Source organism: Cnephaeus nilssonii (genome assembly GCF_951640355.1).
Source record: "Cnephaeus nilssonii genome assembly, chromosome: 22".
Lineage (NCBI taxonomy): Eukaryota > Metazoa > Chordata > Mammalia > Chiroptera > Vespertilionidae > Cnephaeus > Cnephaeus nilssonii.
Genome location: NC_137093.1, coordinates 15,263,193 through 15,285,083, shown reverse-complemented (window position 1 = coordinate 15,285,083; position 21,891 = coordinate 15,263,193). Strand labels below are relative to the sequence as shown.

Here is a 21,891-nt window from a genome sequence, read left to right as displayed (position 1 = left end):
CCCAATGGCTTACAACAAGAGAACTATATATATATATAAAGCCAGCAACCAAACGCCATAACAACCAGAACAACCGGTCGCTATGATGCCCACTGCAGCCAGCAAACTGCTCAATCTGGGGGTGCGGCCAGCCGGCCAACCTCCTGCAGCCCCTCCTCCCACTGGCCCCACCCCTGATCGCCCCCCCACCCCAATAAGGGGCGGGGCCAGCTGGCCCACCGCTCACAGCCCCTCCCCGTGGCCTGTCCCACCCCCCACTGGCCCCCCTACCCCAATTGGGGGCGGAACCCACTGGCCAATCACCCACAGCCCCTCCCCCCAGCCGGCCTGGCCCTGATCAGATCCGGATCTGGGTGGGCTGGCTGGCCAACCTCCCGCCATCTCCTCCTCCAGACAGGCCCGGCCCCGATCCACTCCTATTGGGGCTGGGCCAGCTGAACCCCACACATGCACAAATTTGTGCACTGGGCCTCTAGTGTAGATATAAGGCTGTATAAACGGAAAACTACACATGCTGATGAAAGAAATCAAAGATACTTTAAGAAATGGAGAGATGTGTTGTGTTCATGAATTGAAGACTTACCACAGGAAAGCTGACAATTCTCCCGAAGTTGATAGAGTTTATTAGAATTCCAACCAAAAGCCCAGCAGTGAGGAGCAACATCATCAAGATGATGGACTAGGTAACTCCAGGCTCTCTTTTCCCTGTGGAAATATTTTCTTAATTAAAGACTGGAGAAAATAATTTAATAGGAACTCTAGAACACAGTCAAAAGTCTACAGCACACAAATGAACACCCAATGAAGAAAAAGCCACGTTAAACACGGTAGGAAGTTTCACGGTGTTTTCACTCATCCTTGCTCCATCCCCTCTTCTAGAGGAGGTGGCAGTGGTCCAACTGCCAAAACACTGCCTCCAACCCAATGGAGCAGACCCTGTTTGCAACGCGCTAACCTGTGGGGGGGCTGCCTGAGGACCACCCTGCTTTCACCAACTCCCGAGCTCAGGTAGGGAAAAGCTGAACAGCTCCGACCTTAGGCTGGAAACCCCACGAGAAGCAGTGAGCAGCTCTTGTGAAAGCTGTAGGGGGCCTACAGATGAGCAGCTGCCTGGGTAAGAGACTCTGGTTAGGTGGTGAGAATGTAAAGTGGTGCAGTCTCTCTGGCAAACAGCGGGATGGTTCCTCAAAAAATTACAAGTACAACTACCATATGAACCAGCAATTCCACTGCTCGGTATGTACCCAAAAGAATTGAAAGCAGAGACTCAAGTAGGTATTTGCACACCCACGTTCGTAGCGGCATTATTCACAATAGCCACAGGTAGAAGCAATCCAAATGTCCATCAAAGGATCAATGGATGAATAAAATATGGTATACAAAAACAACGAAATGATTATGCCGCCTTCAAAGGAACAAAACCTGATCTGATGCAGGCTACAATGTGGTTTGCAAACGTATTTTCCATTCTGTAGCTTGCCTTTTTATCCTCTTAATAGATCTAAAAACAGCAAATGTGTGTGTTTTTTATTTCAGTGAAGTTCAATTATTTTTCCTCTTATGGATGATATTTTTGTGTCTCTTAGACAGTATAATAATCCTTTGTCTAGGCCCAGATCTTGAGGATTTTCTCCTATGTTATTTCTGAAAGTGTAAAGGTCTTTTATTTTACATTTAAGACTGTAATGTCCATTGACTGAAGAATAAACAAAATACAGTGAAATAATATTCAGCCATAAACAGAAATAGAGTACTGATACAACATGGATGAACCTTGAAAACATTAAGTAAAAGAAGCCAGACACAAAATTATATAATTCTGTTTCTATTAAGTGGTCAGAATAAGCAAATCAATTCAGACAGAAATTAGTGTTTCTCAGGGGCTGAGGGAAGAAAAAAATGATGACTAGTAATGGGTAGTGATGTAAATGTTCTGGAATTAGACAGTGGTGGTGGTTGCACAACGTTGTGAACAGACTAAAAACCACTGAAGGATACATTTTAAAGGGTGAACTTTATGGTATATAAATTATCTCAATAACAGTTTTTAATTAAAAGCAAGTCCCAATTTTGAACTTCAGAAACGTAATTCTAAATAGCCCATGGGTCAAAAAAATAACTCATAAAGAAATTAAAAAAACATTTGACCCAGATAACAAAAACACAACACATAAAAATGTGTGGCATAAAGTGGTATTTAGAGAAAAATTTATGGTTTTAAATGCTTATATGAAGCACATATAATTGACACAGGACTAGTATCATGAATGTATATATTTACAGAAAACACAGAGGATAGAGGAAACATGAAACTGTACCATAGTAATACAATCAACAAATTCAAATGAAAGAAAATTACTGTATAGGGTAAACCAGCTGGATTATTTTACCAATAAAAATTGCAAGGGGGACTGGCTGGTGTGGCTCAATAGTTAAGCCTTGACCAAGAGGTCACCAGTTCGATTGTCGGTCAGAGCACATGCCTGGGTCGTGGGCTTGATCCCCAGTAGGGGGCATGCAGGGGACAGCTGGTTGATGTTTCTCTCTCAAGATGTTTCTATCTCTCTACCCTTCCTCTCTCTATAAAATCAATAAAAAACTTTTTTTTTTTAAATTGCAAGGGGGAAAAATCAGAGAGAGGGAGGATGAAGGGGGAATTTATAGACCAAAAGTAACTTAAAAGACATCAGTCAATTGCTAGTGTAGACTTTATTTGGATTCTGATTCAAAACATACTGCCCTAGATGGTTTGGCTCAGTGGAGAGAGCGTCAGCCTGTGGATTGAAAGGTCCCAAGTTCAATTCCGGTCAAGGGCACATGCCCAGGTTGTGGGCTCGATCCCCAGTAGGGGATGTGCAGGAGGCAAGCCCATCAATGATTCTCATCATTGATGTTTCTATCCCTCCCTCTCCCTTCCTCTCTGAAATCAATAAAAGTATATATTTTTAAAAAAACATATTATAAAAAATAAGAAAATGTAAACACTGAATGGATATCAATGAAGAGTGGTTAAAAAAGGATAATCTTTTCTCTTTTTCCCCTTTTTTATTGAATGTATTGGGGTGACATTGGTCAATAAAATTATATAGATTTCAAGTGTACAATTTCTATACTACTACATCTGTTTATTGTATTGTATGTTCATCACACCACATCAAGTCTCCTTCCATTTATTCCACCTATACCCTCTTCTACCCGATCTACCCTCTTCTACCTTTCCCTCTGGTAATCACCATACTGTTGTCTGTGTCTATATTTATTAATTGCTTAATCCCATCACATTTTTTCACCAAGCCCTGCAACTCCCCTCCCCTCTGACAACTGTCAGTCTGTTCTCTATGAGTCTGTTTCTACTTTATTAGTTTATTTTGTTCCTTAGATTCCACAAATGAGTGAAATCATATGGTACTTGTCTTTCTCTGACTGGCTTATTTCACTTAGCATTTCACTCAAGGTCCATCCCTGCTATCCCAAAGGGTACGATTTCCTTCTTTTTTATGGCTGAGTAGTATTCTATTGTATAAATGTACCACTGCTTTTTTATCCACTCATCTACTGATGGGCACTTGGGCTGTTTCCAGATCTTAGCTATAGTAAATAATGCTGCAACGAACATAGGGGTGCATATAGTCTTTCAAATTTGTGTTTTGGGTTTCTTTGGATATATTCCCACAAGTGAAATCACTGGTTTATAAGGTAGTTCCATTTTTAACTTTTTGAGGAACTCCATACTGCTTTCCACAGTAGCTGCACCAATCTGCATTCCCACCAATAGTGCACAAGGGTTCCCTTTATTCCACACCCTCACCAACACTTGATTTATTGATAATAGCCATTCTGACAGGTAATATCTCATTGTGGTTTTAATTTGCATTTCTCTGACGATTAGTGATATTGAGCATATTTTCACATGCCTATTGGCCATGTGTATGTTCTCTTCATTTTTAAATATGATTGTTTGTTTTTTTTGGTGTTGAGTTTTATAAGTTCTTTATAAATTTTTGATATTAATCCCTTATCAGCTGTATCACTGGTTTTCTTATCATTTTGATGGTTTCCTTTGCTGTGAGGAAATTTTTTAGTTTGCTTTATTCCCATTTGCTTATTCTTTTTGTTTCCTTTGCCCGAGGTGATATTTCAGAAAAATTATTGCTATGAGAAATGTCTGAGATTTTACTGCCTGTTTTCTTCTAGGATTTATATGGTTTTGAGTCTTACATTTAAGTCTTTAATCCATATTTTTATTCTTGTGTATGGTGTAAGAAGGTGGTCTAGTTTCATTTTTTTTTTTGCATGTATCTATCCAATTTCCCCAACACACTTATTGAATAGGCTATCTTTATCCCATTAGATGTTTTTGCCTCCATTGTCAAATATTGACTATAAAGGCATCAGTTTATTTTTAGGCTCTCTATACTGGTCCATTGATCTATATGTGTTTTTATGCCAGCACCAGGTTATTTTGATTACTATGGTCTTGTGATTTAGTTGGATATCAGGTAGTGTGATTTCTCCAACTTTGTTCTTCCTCAGGATTGCTGTGGCTATTTGGGTCTTTTGTGATTTCATATAAATTTTTGGAATAGTTTTAGTTCTGTAAAATACTCCATTGGTATCTTAATAGGAATTGCATTGAATATACAGATTGCTTTGGCTAGTATGGACATTTTAATGATGCTAATTCTTCCTATCCATGAACATGGTATATATTTCCACTTATTTGTATATTCTTCAATTTTCTTCTTCAGTGTCTTATAATTCCTGAGTATAGGTCTTCTACATCCTTGGTTATATTTAGTCCTAGGTATTTTTTTTTTTCTTAAGCAATTGTGAATAGGATTATTTTCCGAGTTTCCCTTTCTGATAGTTCATTATTGGTGTATAAAATGTAACTGATTTCTGGATATTTATCCTGCTACTTTACTGAATTCATTTATCAGTTCTAGTTTTTTTGTGTGGAATATTTAGGATTCTCTATATACAGTATCATGTTATCTGCAAATAAGTTTTACTTCTTCCTTTCCAATTTGAATGCCTTTTATTTCTTCTTCTTGTCTGATTGCTGTGGCTAGGACTTTGTTAAATGAATGGAAAAGCAGACATCCCTGTCTTGTTCCTGAGCTTAAGGGAAATGCTTGTAGTTTTTGCCCATTGAGTATGATGCTGACTGTGGGTTTGTCATATATGGCCTTTATTACATTGAGGAATGTTCCCCTATTCCCATTTTGCTGAGTTTTTATCATAAATGGGTGGTGGATTTTATCAAATGCCTTTTCTGCATCTATTGATATAATCATGTGGTTTTTAGCCTTCATTTTGTTTATGTGGTGTATCAAGTTTATTGATTTGCAGACATTGTACCAACCTTGCATCCCTGGAATAAAGCCCACTTGATCATGCTATATGATTTTTTTTTATATATATATATATATTTATTGATTTTAGAGAGAGAGAAAAGTAGAGGAAGAGACTGTAACATCAATGATGAGAGGATCATTGATTGGCTGCCTCCTGCACACCCCCTACTGCAGATCGAGCCTGCAACCCGGGCATGTGTCCTTGACTGGAATCAAACCCGGGACGCCTCAGTCTGCAGGCCGACACTCTATTCATTGAGCCAAACTGGATAGGGTGGTGTATGATCTTTTTAAAGAATTACTAGATATGGTTTGCTAATATGTTGTTGAGAATTTTAGCATCTATGTTCATCAGGGATACTGGCCTATAATTTTCTTTGTAGTGTCTTTATTTGATTTTGGAATTAAGACTATGTTGGCCTCTTAAAATGAGCTTGGGAATCTTCCCTCTTCTAGAATTTTTTGGAATAGTTTGTGAAGGATAGGTGTTAGTTCATCTCTGAATGTTTGGTAAAATTCACCTGTTAAGTCATCCAGCCCAGGACTTTTGTTTATCGAGAGTTGTTTTTATAACTGCTTCAATTTCACTAGCTATAATAATCTTTTCAATAACCAGTACTAAATGGATAGCCAAATATGGGGAAAAAAAATGAAACTTGACCTCTATCTCACATTATACACAAAAAACATTTTCAGGTAGACTGTAGATCTGTGTAATCCAAAACTATAAATAAATCTTTTAAAATATGGAAGAAATTTTTCATAAACTTATAGTAGGGAATGAATCCTTAAATAAGAAACAAAAAAATGTTAGCCAAGGAAAGATCTTAATTGGACTATATTAAAATTACAAACTTCCTTGCCTGGCCAGCGTGGCTCAGTAGTAGGTTGAGCACCAACCTATAAACCAGGAGGTCATGATTCAATTACCAACAGGGCACATGCCCAGGTTGGGGGCTCAATCCCTAGAAGGGGGGGAGGTACAGGAGGCAACAGATCAGTGATTCTGTCTCATCGTTGATGTTTCTATCTCTTTCTTCCTTTCCTCTCTGAAATTAATAAAAACAATAAAATAAAAAGCTATTTTGGGTCTTGACTATTCGACTAGAGAAAATGGTAGGTAGGCTGTAGCTACAAAAGCCTAGAACTCAGGGGTGGTCAAAGCCAGAGATGATTTGTGGATGGATGGATGGATGGATGGATGGATGGATGGATAGCAATCTTCAAGAACAAAATTTCTTCATATTTAAGAATTTACTGGCTCAATTCCTAGGAGCCATCTATCGGTTCAAATTTCTTCCTCCTATGGGTACACTGCAGTAGCACAATTTACTGGTACATATACACTAATATATGATAAACTTGGATAATAAAATTTCATATGTCCTTGACTTCAGACTAAGATGAGTGATTTTATAGATTACCAAGAAAGAGGAATACAGGGTCCCAACCTAATACATTCAAGTTAATATAAAGTTTATTAGAATAAAGACTTAGTAAATCACATAGATAAAAGAACCAGGAATCAGATCTATTTCTATTATAGCTTCCTTACTTCTGACTCCTCTTTTATTTCTTACCACCTGGAAGCTTAGTCACCAGTAAGTTCACAGAGTTAGTTATTCGTTTTCAAAATAGAATTTATTTCTGTAATAAAGAATTAAAATATGGCTGTGAAAGTAGAGAATAATATAGAAAAATATTTAAAATGTGCAACAGTAATTTTAAAGGTAGTTATGCACTAGAGTTCATGCTCAACTTCTACTTGAAAGACCAACCAGCATTTTATATTTATATTTTATTAACTATAATGGAAAAAACATACCAATTTGTAATTCCAATTAATAATTATAATTCAATAATGGGTTTAGATACCTGGTCAGGACCTTCTGAAAATGAGTACCAATCTTGGGGATATATTTTTTGAAGATAACTCACTTCACAGACTGATAAATCTACTGTTCAAAAGCCACAAGGATTTCCTTTTTTTACAATTCATCCACTTATTTAAATCAATGTGGAAGCAGTATGTACTTTTTAGATAAAACCAAATGTTTTGGTAAAAATGAGACAAGAGTATCATCTTTCATTATACTGGTATAAAAGCTGGTAAACTCATATATCCCCAAAGCTTGGTTTTCACCAGGTGGGTCTCAAATTTAGACACTAAACACAGATGGAAAAGTATCTAATGAATTCTACCTATCCCTTCCCCAAAGTCTTATTTACAATTAAAATAATAGGTATTATTTTTATGCAGAAAGTACAAAATAATTGGAAAATGTTTGACTAGGAGGAAGACAACTCTTCAGGGACTATTGTTTGCAGTTTGCAGATTAGGATAGTCTTCTCTAGGAAGAATAATGTCAACATAGCAGCACTATATTCACCAGGAATCCCAAAGCCAGTGAATCGATCATGTGGCAGGAAGCCAAACCTTCTGGCTGCTCACAACATCGCTCAGCTTGCCTTTAATCTTCAGGAAGTGTCTCTTGAATTCCAATCCATCACCCTATATTAGGAATAATATAAAAAAATAATGTCAAAAAAATCAAAATCTCTGTGGTGGTATGTAGAGAAAAACACCTACAGATATGTCCAGCTACAATTCTCTTTAGGTCCTGTAATAAAGACCAATTATCTTGGGAGAAGAAATGGCTAAAATAAATAATTCTGACTTGATTTAAGACCCATCACTGTTCCCAACACTGGACCCAACATTGGATTCAGAAAGCAAATACAATGACAGACTGTCTGTTTTAAGCGTTGATATCTCTGGCCCTAAGTCATTGTTTTCCGTAGGTATTGGAAATTTGTAAACTAAAAATAAGCTATGCAACATACTGAAGCCTTCTCAAAATACTGTGGCAACAAAGCCAGTGATTCCGTTATATAAAAAACATTATCACACTAGGATCTTAACCATGTAATTCCATACCAAGCATCTGGACAACAGTATTGCAGCAAATCTCCAATATAAAGAATGTGACCTTTTCCTCCAACCTCCTTTAGAGCTCACACAATCTCCCAGGAAATAGAGAAGACGCTATTTTTGTTTTATATATATCAAAGGCTTTAAAACTATATATAACCTCAGCTCTAGTAATTTCTAAAGAAATAATTATAAATGTGAGTAAAACTCTATGTATCTGGGTATTTAAGCATAGAATTATTAACAGATAATGGTTCATTAATTATAACGTGCAAACATTTTTGACAAATCACAATTTTTATAGAAAAGATATATATGAATTCAATATATTTATAAATGCCATGTATATATAAATATAATAACATTTTAAAATAATCTCCACATAAACTCTCCATAGTATATACAATTAGTAGCAGTAAGACTACTATAATGAAATATATCAAAATAAACCTGGACCTAGCTGGTTTGGCTCAGTGGATAGAATATCAGCCTGCAGACTGAAGGGTCTCGGGTTCAATTTCAGTCAAGGGCATGTACTTTGCTTGCAGGCTCGATCCCCAGGCCCATTCGGGGAACATGCGGGAGGCAACCAATCAATGCGTCTCCCCCCCTCCCTTTTACTCTCTCTCTAAAAAAAAAAAATCAATGGAAAATATCCTCAGGGGAGGATTAACAACAACAAACAAATGTGTTCTCTCTGGATGATAAGATTAAACTTGATTCTGAGTTCCTTCTTTCAACTTCTTTGTATTGATTTTTGAACTTTTTTTTGGATTTTTAAAATTTCTACAATGAATATGTATAAATACTCTTTAAGCAAAACAAAGTTTTTAAAAAAGATATGTGCTGTTCTATATACCTTAGAAAGCCGGAAGTCAACCAAGATCTTCTCATCCATTTCTACCAAATTCACTTTGAAAATCAGTTTATTGTTTCTTCTATCAGTTGTTGATACAGTAACCTAAGGCAATAAAAAAAAGGTTAAGCCAAGATGTGTGGGTGGGAAGCCAAAAGGCAGTGGGATGACATATTTGAAGTGCTGAAAGAAAAAGCTGTTGAGCTAGAATTCCATATCCAGCGAAACTATGCATAAAAAAAAAAAAAAAAGTCCCAGTTAAAATCTGCGTTTGGAAGTACCAGAGCTGCCCAAAAAGAAATTCAATAGAAAGTCCTCTAGAACAATTGTTTAAAACATCCAGTCTGTGGTATTGTTATGACAGCCCTTAAAAACACATATGTTCACACAAAAACCTGTATAAGGATGATCACAGCAGCATTATTCATAATAGCCTGAAAGTACAAACATCCCAAATGTCCATCAACAGATAAATGTATACACAAAATGTAGCCTACCCAGACAATGAAATATTATCAACCCATAAAAAGGAATATACTATATGCACTGCTAAATACTACAGCATGGATTAACCTTGAAAACATTATGCTAAGTAAAAGCAGACACATAGGGCCATATAGCATATGATTCCATTTACATGAAATGTCCAGCATAGGTAGTCCATAGACGGAAAGTAAATTAGTGGTCGCCAGGGAATGGAGAAAGAAAGAGTAAGAAGTGACTGCTAATAAAGAAGTACAACTTATTTTGGGGGTGAAAAAATGTTCTGGAATTAAATGATGATGCAAGTTGTACAATCTTGTGAATATGCTGAAAACCACTGAACTGTACACTTTAAAATAGTTAAAGCAACGATTTTCATGTTATGTGAATTTTATCTCAATAAAACTACCTTTAAAAAAAGTGAATTATTTATACAGGTGAGAGTACAATCAGGCTGGCTTCAGATTTCTGCACAGTAGCATTTTCTCCTAACTTCTAATTTTTAAAGCTCACAAATCTACAGAAAAACTGAAGGAACCGTATAATAAATAACGCCATACCCTTCATTGGCCTTACCGACCTAGATAAGTATGTGGTGTGGGTTTTTTTTTTTATGTGGTTGGTTGTTTCTTTTTAAATTAAGTTATAAATAGCATAAAGTTCACCCTATTTCTCCTACAACCCAAGACATTCTCTGACAAATTACAATTTTATAATCATACCCAAGAAATCTGACACTGATACAAAAACATTACCTAATATAAAAACCATATTCAAATTTCCCCAATTGATCCAATAACATCTGCTATCGCTTTTTTCCTTTAAATCCATGACCCAGTGATTGCATTATTTATCAGGCCCCTTTAGTCTCCTTTAATACTAGAAAATATTCCCCTATTGGTTTTTCACGATACTAAGATTTTTGAAAAGCCTAAAGGTAATAGCATGTCAATGTTCCAAATATGCTATCCTATATAATAAAAGCCCAGCGACCGAAGGTTGGAAAACCAGCCGATCGACCAGTCGCTATGATGCGCACTGACCACCAGGAGGCAGATGCTCAACGCAGGAGCTACACCTGGTGGTCAGTGCACTACCACAGTGGGAGCAGTGCTCGGCTGACCAGGATGAGCGGCAGCTGCGAACCCAGAGCCAATGGGCAGGAACCCAGGCTGCGATCATTGCCTCCTTGCCCCAGGCTCCTTCACCTCCTCCTCGCTCCCTGCCGCCGCCTCTGAATGCCCGAAAACCACACTGCACCACTGCGGGGCTCGCAGACCTGACCCTGGAGGCTGGCGGGGACTGAGGCCTACTCTGCTGCCTCTCAGTGCTATTGTCCCTGGGCCCAGCCCCGACCGGGTCCCCTGGAGAGGCAAGTGCTCCAGTTCCATGGAAGATGCCGGACCAGAGAGCAGCCACTCAGAGGGTGGGTCCACAGCCGCTTGGCTGACCGGGATGAGCGGCACTCCCACAGCGGGCCCATCCCCGCAGGCCATGCCCCCCACCAGTGCACGAATCCCGTGCACCGGGCCTCTAGTAAGGATATAAACAAAAACTGGTAGGTGGGAGCAGAGGACATAGAGAAAGTGCGGGATTGTTAATGTATTCATCTTTCATAGAAGGAAGTCAATTGTTACTTTTACAATTTAAGTATGGGTAGTTTTTGAGAAAGTAATTACGTGAGTCTTAATGTTTTTAATAACTTAGAGAAGTCCTTAAAAATATTATTTAGGTTAAAGAACATTTTACTTAAATTCCTTCTATTTCAATTGTTTCTTTTTCAAACTGATTACTCTATATTTTAAAAATATATACTGATGACGGTTTTTTAGTCAAATATTTAAATTTTTCTTCAGGAAAAGACATAATGAAAACTGAATGAAATATACCTGATTCATACAACTCTTTTTCCATTGATAGCCCAATTTCTCACAGGTCTCTTTCAGGCACTGGTAAGATTTGTCTGCATCCAATTTGGTAAAAAACCGTGTCATTCTTTTGACCAGGCGCTGCCAGGGGTTCTACATGCCAAATAAAGAAAAGCAGAATAAATTTGTTATCACCAAAAGGAGGCATATAGCTATTTCGTTTTAAAATTCTTCTTGCTGTGATTTGTGATTCTTATACATAAAGGTCTCTTCTAATTATTTCTTCCTTGTCAGAAAAAAATCGACATAAAGTGTTAATACTTGAAGATTGATACATTTAAAAAGAGACTTTAAGACAATAAAAAAACACATGGCTTCCATTATTCACTTTACAAACTAAGTTCTCCTACCTGTGAGGATCCTGGGGTGCCAAGTAACTGGCTATTCAGAAGCATATGATCCGGACATGTGGGTTGGGAGAAACTGATGCCTTGTACCAGCTTATCAATGTATAACGGGCTGGTGTCCCATAAGGAAAGACCTGTCCGTGGTTCTGGCTGGGAACTGGAGTACTTCACATTTTCTTCACTAAGACATTAAGATAGGGGAAATATATGTCATTAAATAAAATGTCTCAGGCTTTTTAATATCACATTACAATTCTCACACCAATAAAAGTGATAGTCACGATTAACATAAAATACATATATATATTACTCTACATGGGGGATATTACCTTCAACAGGCACTTGATCTTGATTAATTAATCTTACCTAGAAGCACTGTTTACTAGAGAGAAATCCAAATTGGATTGAATGTGTTTAGAGAATCCACCAGGAGACTCCGATACACCACCTGAAGTGACTCGGGGCCTCTTTGCCCCTAAAAAATAAAATAAAATAAATACAAAAGCTTTCAAGTCTTCTATGCAGATACTTTTAAATTAATATAACTGGCAATCAGAAGAAGTAAAACTACATCTGAATTCATTTAACACCAAAATACTTATACAACAAATAGTGGCTCCTTCTACACGATTTTACGAGAAATGTGGTCATTATGAACTTAGTAGGATTCACTTGTCAAATTATACAAATACTGATCAGTAAGTGTGTTCCAAGTGTGGAGTACAAAGCTATAATTTTATTGGTACCATTTATGGTAATAGAAAAATGTTCTATGAAGACAGAGAAACCTAACTAAAGAGTAAAAACTTTAAAAAATAAACAATTTATGATCATGACAATGAACATTATGAATCTGCTCTATCCAACATAAAATGATGCCACTATAAATTCATGGTTACTATCCTCAGCTGGATCCTCAACTGACAGTCAGTCCTGTGTTTCTCTAGACAGTTTTCTCTCCCTTTCTCCACAATGATTGTTTCAAAACGCCTGCACTCTTGTCAAATTCCTAATTTCACAGAATAAAAATACTTTTATTTTAAGGATACTTACCTTTCTTGAGTAGTTTGTTGTACCATCTATCTTTTTTGATGTCTGGGATGGTAATCCTTACTGATGGATTCTCAACGAGGATTTTATGCAGCAGAGCTGAAAACAAAACATTAAGACAACATTTACAAAAGAGTCATGCAGATTAGAAAAGCCTATAGCTTGTGGTATGGAACACATCTCTCTCTTGGTCTCCTTATGTCCAAATATCATTTCTGGGGAAGAGAAAGAATAAATTATTAAAGCTACTAAATTATTGCTTTAATTTCATGCCGTTGTTCTTTGCTACAGTCTGTATCTTAGAATAGTCTGTCCAGGTCTGATTCTCAATTATTTGCAGACAGTAGCGTAACAGCCAGGTAGAAATGTTTCTCCCCAGCTGACAACATTAATAAAAAGATACAACTTATCTATTTTCAATACCAAACTTGTTCCAATGTCATGTTAAGTACTCATTCACACAGTTTTATTTTTAAAAAATTTACTTTCCAGCATCCTAATTACCTTGATAAAGAATTCATATATCTCCCACCACAAAAATAAATTTCTAATGGACAAAAGGTTAAAATAAAAAAAACAGGTAATGAAAACATAGGGAATTTCTTTTACTAATGTTAGAATAGAAAAGACCTTTCCAAAGTGACAATATAGTCAAGAACCACAAAGGACAAGATAATAGATTTAAATTAAGTAAAAATACACAAATTATTGCATGTCAAGATAGCATAAATAAAGTAAACACACATGACAAATTGTGAAAAATATTTGTAATAAATCCAAAGATTGTAAGGTAGGAGAGGGTAAGTAAATGGTGATGGGTGGAGACTTGACTTGGGGTGGTGAACACACAATACAATATACAGATGATGTATTATAGAATTGTACACCTAAAACCTATGTAATTTTATTAACCAATGTCATTCCAATAAATTTTTAAAAAACAAAGATCTAATGACATTAATACGTTAAAAAATTAATAAATACATTGTAGATATACAATGTCATTGGTACTAAATTTAAAATAAAAACAAAAAACACTGAATACATTTTTATAGGCCTATTTGATGAAATAATATAAACTTTCTGAAAAACAACTTGGCAAAGTAAACCAGAATAATTAAAAACTACAAATGTCCTGTCCTTCACCCTGCAATTCCACTTCTGGGGTTTTATTTTAATTAAATAAGTTAAAGGTATGTGCAAAGATTTAGTTATATGGATGATCATTATCTCTCTTTCATAACAGTGAAAAATTAGAAAAAAATCTAGATTTCTAAAAAAGTGAACCAGATGAGTATAAGGAATATCTATATAGTAGAACACCTTCAGAGTCTTTAAAAACAATGACGTAGGCCTATAATTACAATCATAGGAAAAGTTCACAAAGCATTAATTCACACACAAAAAACAGATTACAAAATATTGTGTGTACGTAGTATAATCTCATTTTTTGTAAAAACACACATAAATATATATTTGTCATATATTTTACAACAAAGTATAGAAGCATATATCAAAATATTAAAATAAGCTATTTTTCAGGAATTATAGGACTGGTTTTTAAAATTTTTTTATTGCCTGGCCAGCGTGGCTCAGTGGTTGAGCGTTAACCTATGAACCAGGTGGTCAGGGCCCATGCCCAGGTTGCAGCTCGATCCCTAGTGTGGGGCTTGCAGGAGGCAGTCAATCAATGATTCTCCCTCAGCAGTGATGTTTTTCTCTCTCTCTCTTCCTCTCTGAAATCAATTTTAAAATTTTTTCTTATTTTTATATTTATCTACAAGGAATATAGATTTATATAATTTAAAAGTTAAAAAGAAAATGTAAGAAAAAGTAACCAAACAGCACTACACTTCATTATCCAAGAAATCAGTACTTTCAATCAGTTACCTAGAGGAGCAGAATCGATTTTTTTCCAAGGGTTGAGGTATGTTTTTTTTTCTTTCCAATCAGAATATTCCTGACAACTGTCACTGGGCTGGTCCCATGGCAATTCTAAAAAAGAAACAAGTTTTCTGAGTGTTCATATCATTATGCAGATTCCAGGGAAAATAATTAACAATATAAATCCATCTCCTCCAAGTTAATTCAATATGGTTTTCAAACTAAGAACACCAGCTCACAAAAATTTCAGAAGCACTCAAAGACAGATGAGCCGAACCACTTCCTCCCCTACACTTTCCAAAAGTATTCACATGAATCTTAGAAGCGAGAGCTACTGTTGTATTTCATTTAATAGCTATACATACCTCGTTTTTCAAAACCTTTGGGATTAAAAGTTCCAACTTAGTTATAAATAATTTACTATTAAAATACTGTCATATAAATATGGATACCCTTGGATTATTTCATTAATTCTGGAATAACAAATCTGTCTTTCCACAGGAGATGAGTTTTATCATGATTAAATAGCTCTTACCCCCAGCCAACATTGCAGTAAGTACTATTCCACAGGACCAAACATCAACTGGTTCTGCATGAAATTCTTTTCTCTTTAGAAGTTCTGGCGCAACGTAAGGTAAAGTACCACACATCTTGTTCAATAAACGCTCACGGTTATTATGCCGAAACACTGTTGCCAAGCCAAAGTCAGAGATTTTGAGGTTATCTAAACCAAAGAAAAAAGAGATGGCACTGGATAAAAATGTTTTGTAAGTAGATATACTTAAATAAAGTTTTATTAGAAAAATCACTGGTGTCACCCAAGGTTTGTAGAACTTCTCTGCCTTAAAACGAGCCAACAAAGAAATTTTTAAAAAGAAGAAATAAAAGACATCATCATCTAGCTAAAATCAGTGAAAGAACTCATCGCTTCTGCTAATTCAAGAGAAATAATTTTTTTTTAAAAAAAGAGAAATATCAATACACAAACAGGTTAAAGAAAGATACTGAAGTCAAAAGGGCCTGCCCTTCTGAAAAAGGGTACTGGAGACTTAGGCTTAAAGCAGAGCCTAGCCCAGTGGTCGGCAAACTGCGGCTCGCGAGCCACATGCGGCTCTTTGGCCCCTTGAGTGTGGCTCTTCCACAAAATACCACGTGCGGGCGCGCACTGTGTGGCCCGTGCGCAGAAGTCGGTTTTCGGCTCTCAAAAGAAATTTCAATCGTTGTACTGTTGATATTTGGCTCTGTTGACTAATGAGTTTGCCGACCACTGGCTTAGCCCTTTATTGGGTTGTGCAGTAGGCAGGAGGAGACATCAATAATGTATTAGATACAACTTTCCCAGCAGCAAGCAAAACCTGTTGGCTGGAAGAAAATTTACATGTAAAGGCACACCAAAACTAAAGATCCACAAACCACCAGAACTTCTTGTCAAAGTGGCTACGTTTAGAAAAGGAGGAGGAACTCTAAAAAACAAACCAGGAAAGCACATTTCTACTCTAACTTCCCATCTTCCACACACATAAACTGTAGGTAAAACTTTCCATTTAACTTACACTTGGTAAATGTCTACTGTAACAAAATGACACTGTTGCTAGCCAATGTAGTTAGATAAATTACTGGAGAAGACTAACAACAGACAACTGTTGAAAAGGTTATGAAAATATAGGACATTACAAAATCTTATAGCAAAGGAGTCAAATCTAGTCTTAGGAATTAGAGATTCCCTATTTTCAACCTTTACAGAGGACAATCTGGCAAAAGATGTTAAAATTTGAAATATGCACACACTCTTTATGAACTAGTAATTTCTATTTCTAGAACTATATCCACAGAACTACTCCCTCAAACACACAAACATAAGGATATTCATTTTATTATTTGTAAATAACTTAAATGTCCATCAATAAAGAAATGACTAAATCTTATAATACATGTACATAATGAAACTATAGCCGAAACCGGTTTGGCTCAGTGGATAGAGCGTCAGCCTGCGGACTGAAGGGTCCCAGGTTCGATTCCGGTCAAGGGCATGTACATTGGTTGCGGGCATATCCCTAGTAGGGGGTGTGCAGGAGGCAGCTGGTCGATGTTTCTCTCTCATCGATGTTTCTGGCTCTCTATCCCTCTCCCTTCCTCTCTGTGAAAAATCAATAAAATATATTTTTAAAAAAAGAAAAAAAAAAGAAACTATATAAGTAATTGTTTTTAAATAAAGGTATAGCTATATGACATTTACTTTGTAAATTACACAGAATTAGGTATAAGTAAAAAAAAAAGCAAGTGTCATAAAAAATATTCATTATATGACCCAATTTTTATATTGGGTTTGTGCACAAATTTATAGAACAGTCATCACTGTTTTATTTGTTGTAAAAGCTATAAAAACAACTGTTCCAAAATAGGGGACTAATTCTTTAAAAATCATTTACATCTACAATATAGTATGTAAGCCATTGATGATGTTTACCTGTATTTGAGTTGGAAGGTAGCTGGTGTAATTACCTGTTAATAACTATATATGACAATCTTAAACCACTGACATTGAGTTCCAAGTTACTTGTAAGTAGTAATCACTGAAAATACTAAAGGATGACTTCTGTATATCCTTGGATTTTGTTTTGTTATTCCCTGAAATTTCAATAATGCAAAAGCCTTGAAACAGCCTTGCATGGCTGTATTAAAATAATTTAGGTAGCAGTCACAAAATGCTAAACTTACCCCTTTCATCCAATAGGAGATTTTCTGGCTTAATATCCCTGTGAGTGATTCCAATGTCATGCAGATAAGTCTAACAAAGCAGAGGGAAGAATATTAGAGTTTAGTAACTTACTTCACTCACACTAATTTTAAGTAAAATTTAGAGTCAACGGTACCTACCACCCCTGCCATGAGTTGATGGAAGAACCTCTGAGCATCTTGTTCAGGCATGCCTATGTCTGGCTCTAAAAGAATTCATTATGAGAGTTAGTTTACCAGGTAAATATAATCAGGAATCAACCACATAACCTCTTAATTCTAAGGTTAAACATGTGTGATTGTACTTGAGCAAACAGAATCTTATGCTAACAATCAAAAAGACTCTGGAGTCCACTAACTCATATAATAAGAATGCAAACCATATCTTGAAAGTCCCTGCTTATATTAACCATTATTTATTTGATCTTTCAAATTCTCCCCTAATTTCATCAAAATGTCATGCCAAGATTTTTCCACTCCTGAAGTGTAATTGCCAAAGTGGAAGCTTGACAAAATTAAGGTAATTTCACACTAAATACTTAACAACAGATTTAAACTTCCTATAACCTCTCACACAACAAAGTCATGAATGCCTGTGATGCTTCTTTAGGAACACAGATTTATTAAGATGTATTCTATTGTCAGTCATCTTTTTATATCTTGATCTCCCTTATTAACTCATGATTTCTTTTATACTCAACTCTCTCCTGAGATAAATACTTGTGATTCTAATAATCAATTTTAACTGTTAATGCAATAGCTTTAAATAATAAACTTAGAACCACAGAATATATTTTATGTACTTCTCAGTGTTCTATAAAAGCAATCCTAGAAAATTCTAAATTATTTCACTTGAACACATAAAGAAGAAACATAGTAACATGCTATTATGTTGCATCTCTAAATATATACAATGAGACTACAGTTTATCATTCTTAAAAGGTACGAAACAACACCAACCAAATCACTTATACAACTTGGGGGAAAAGTTTTGATGACTTTATGCTTTCATGTGTTAATATAAGTTGCGAAAACAAAACAACTTATTCCAATTTCTCTGTTGCATAAGCAATTCTTAATGGACAATGACCAAATGGCAGACCCAAGTTCAAGAAAGAAATTTAGAAACTTATTTAGGAGAATAATTATCTTAAATCTTTTCCATACCGATTCGATCAAAAAGTTCTCCTCCACTACAATACTCCAGAAATAGATATTGGATATTGCCTTCTCTCCTGTGACCATAGAATTTCACTACATTCTCGTGATTTAACATTTTATTGATGCAGATCTCTTTCTTAATATTGTCTGGACAGTCTATGGCACGCTTCATGTCTACTATCTTCACTGCAACTGCTTCTTCAGTTCTTCTATTCACAGCAAGTTGAACTCTAAAAAAGAAAAGTTATAACATTCCAGACACCTGAATTCTATTTATTTTAAAACTTCAAAAGATTAAACACAACCCATCCAGAATTGTTGCACTTTTATAAATGTATCCACCAAGGAGAAACCATGGGAATGGTTTCTGCCATGTTCTCAAAAGATACTCCTCCTTTCTGAAATGTGAGGTACAACAGATAATGCATCAAAGAAGTCATTATGCTATTTAACCAAAAGTCATTCAATAAATGCTTGAGAAAATAAACTAAACTGGGATAACCATTCTAGGCCACATTCCATATACACATGCTCTATTCATTTAATTCTAATAACATTACCTAACATTTATCAATCCCGCGGTAACTGTTCCAAGCACCGATGGGGTCAGTACCATTATTGCCATCTTACAGCTAAGAAAACAGAAGCTCGCTGCCCTGGCCGGTTGGCTCAGTTGCCTGGAGCATCACTCCATACACCAAAAGGGTGCAGATTCAGTCCCCGGTTGGGGCACATAGGTTTCCCTCTCACATCGATATTTCTCTCTCTCACTCCCTTCCCCTTTTTCTAAAACCAATACATTCAGAGGCTGCGATGAGGATTAAAAAGCAGCAGCTCGCCTAAGAACAAAACAATGATCGGTATGTGACAGGCTGATGATTTGACACCAGGCAGCCTGACTCCAGAGTCTGTTCATTTGTTCATTTAAAACACGATGCCTCAACCTCAAGAAGGAAGACGTGTCAGGAGAAACGGAATTCGGCGCTTTACAAAGTAAATGTCAAAGAAAATAAAGCCCTTACAAAAGATTGCACAACTTCCGTTCCCCAAAAGTCTTGGATTTCAAATGCAGAGGTCAGTTTCCTAAGACCCCACGGTATTAAAGTAACTCCCAAACAACGCATGTGGACTCAAACAAGACAAAGGGGGACAGAGCAAATGTGGAGGGAGGGGACGAGGGCTCGGACTCACTCTCCGTAGGCACCTTCTCCCAGGGTCTGCACCAGGTCCCAGTCTTCCACGAAGGGCACGGCCATGGCTCCACTGTGCACCGCGGCTGCAAGGGGCGGGACCCAGAAAAGAGGGGGGATGAGGACGAGCGTCCGTCATCTGTGAGGTCGCTGAGCTCTGCGTCCTGCCAGGAGTCATCCATATAAACAACAGCTCTTCTTTCCCCCTGGCACCGCATCACCCATATTTTACCCCCCGTCTAAACCACAGGCAAGTCTCCCAAATTCTGGCGTCTGATTCTGTAAATCCCCATTCCCACGCACACCGAATGCTCAGGGTCGGCCCCTCTCATCCGCGGAGGAACTGTAGCAGTTGTGATGGAGTTGGGGGACGATGCCTCACGGTGGATGTAGAGAAGGGGTAAGAGGGGTAGGGTAAGGGGGAAAGATAACCACGATCACTGCGGCCCCTCCTCCCCACCCCAAGGCGTCCCCCGGGCCGGGTGGAGCCCGGGGCGGGGCCAAACTGCCCGGAGGGGCGGAAGGCAGGGCCCGGAGGCACGCAGACTAGCAGAGGGGAGGTGTCTGCAGTCCCTGTATCTCCCGCACCCCGTGCCACCCTCCTCCGCCCCCTGGAGCCGCCCCTCCGCGGGAGTCTCTCCGAACCCCTCGCCCGTCGCCGTGCTCTCCTAGCTAATGCGGACCCCGAACTCCTCTGCAGACTCCCTGCCTCCCCCACCCGCCGCCCTTCTCACCAGGCCGTCCTCTGCCCGCCACCGCAGGAATCCAAATGCAGCGCTTTTCCCGCCAAAACTGGGTAGCGTCACACTGTCGCAAACGCGCGCGCCCTTGCCGTAAAGCAAGGAGGCGCGCTTTCCGGTTCGCGAAGTTTGGAAGCTTGGCGGCTCCAGGAGGCCGGCGCTGCAGACCCACAGGTTTCAGCTGCGCCCCGGCTACTGTGGGGTCGGGAGAAGGTGCTGGCTGCCGAACGCACCTCTGCGAAAGCTCTCTGCGCCCCAACGCGTCTGAGTCCCGGGCGGCGCCGGAGACCCGGGAGACGAACGTGCGCGGGGCTGGGTTTCCACCCGTGGGCGCCACGACGCCGGTTCTGCGCCTCCGAGTATCTGCCCGGCGACCGGTCCGGAGAGCGGACAGGACTGTGAGGGCCTCGTGCTGTCTGTCACTTTGGAGTGAGGCGCAGACCGGCTGCTGAGAACGGGGCTGGGAAGGACGAAGGGAACTGCGGGGCGCCTCAGAGCCTGGCCCCTCAGTAACCGGCGGAGAAGGCGTCGGGTGAAATCTCTTGCAGTTGGAGGGAGTGTGAGGATGACCAGCTTTGCCCTGCGTGGTCTGAATCGGCTCCAAAACAGCACCTTAGCCCCACCGTGTGAAAGCAGAGCATCTGTGTAGCCCAGTCCTACCCGTCTTCTCCTTCTGAATGTGGAAGACACAGGCAGGTAGGTAGAGCAAAAACGCTGTTTTGCCTCATTTTACAAAGCAAATTTTAAGTAATCCGTTTAAGTAGGAAAGTAAATTCTGGGGAAATGGGCCTGCTTTAGGATAAAATAATAGGAAACACTGAAATAGGTATCCCCCCTTGGCAATGAATGACTGGGAACTCAAGGCATAGGCAATATCATCTCCATTAAATTCTCTAGTTCTTAAAACTGGGCCACATACATTGATAATAGCTCGATTGTGTTACTGGTAATCGAGTAAAATAAGTATAAAATATGTTAAATGCACAGTTAACCAATGTCACCCCAATACATTTTTAAACCCATATCTTAAAAAATAGGTTCTTATTGATTTTAGAGAGCTAGAAACATCCATGAGAAACATGGGATTTGACAGGGAATTGAACTGGCCAACTTCCCAGTGTATAAGTCGACCCTCAGCTACTGAGCCACACCAGTCGGGCCAATAAATTTAATTTTTAAAAATGCACATATCTGCTTTAAAATAAGACCAGAGCATTTCAAAATGCC

The 21,891-nt window shown here is 38.2% G+C and overlaps 2 protein-coding genes across 3 annotated transcripts in view; one reads left to right on the top strand and one right to left on the bottom strand.

Moving 5' to 3' along the window:
* Nucleotides 1-6,976: 6,976 nt before the first annotated feature.
* On the bottom strand, nucleotides 6,977-21,275 carry CHEK1 (checkpoint kinase 1). Of its 2 annotated transcripts, none has more exons than XM_079762373.1 (13): nucleotides 20,659-21,275; nucleotides 19,926-20,010; nucleotides 18,741-18,964; nucleotides 17,715-17,779; nucleotides 17,556-17,625; nucleotides 15,373-15,561; nucleotides 14,844-14,948; nucleotides 12,957-13,052; nucleotides 12,270-12,378; nucleotides 11,907-12,084; nucleotides 11,518-11,649; nucleotides 9,149-9,250; nucleotides 6,977-7,869 (listed from the first exon to the last, which is right to left on the bottom strand). In XM_079762373.1, exons 2-13 carry the CDS (start codon nucleotides 19,988-19,990, stop codon nucleotides 7,774-7,776), a joined length of 1,431 nt encoding a protein of 476 aa, XP_079618499.1. In that variant the 5' UTR covers nucleotides 19,991-20,010; nucleotides 20,659-21,275; the 3' UTR covers nucleotides 6,977-7,773. The 2 variants fall into 2 exon arrangements, with proteins under 2 accessions (XP_079618499.1, XP_079618500.1); XM_079762374.1 differs by lacking the exon at nucleotides 20,659-21,275 and adding an exon at nucleotides 20,228-20,584.
* FEZ1 (fasciculation and elongation protein zeta 1) overlaps nucleotides 21,141-21,891 on the top strand; it is a 119,375-nt gene continuing 118,624 nt past the window's right edge. The window contains exon 1 of the mRNA XM_079762376.1: nucleotides 21,141-21,360. The gene's annotated coding sequence lies outside the window, so the exon portion shown is untranslated. The remainder of the gene's footprint in view (nucleotides 21,361-21,891) is intronic.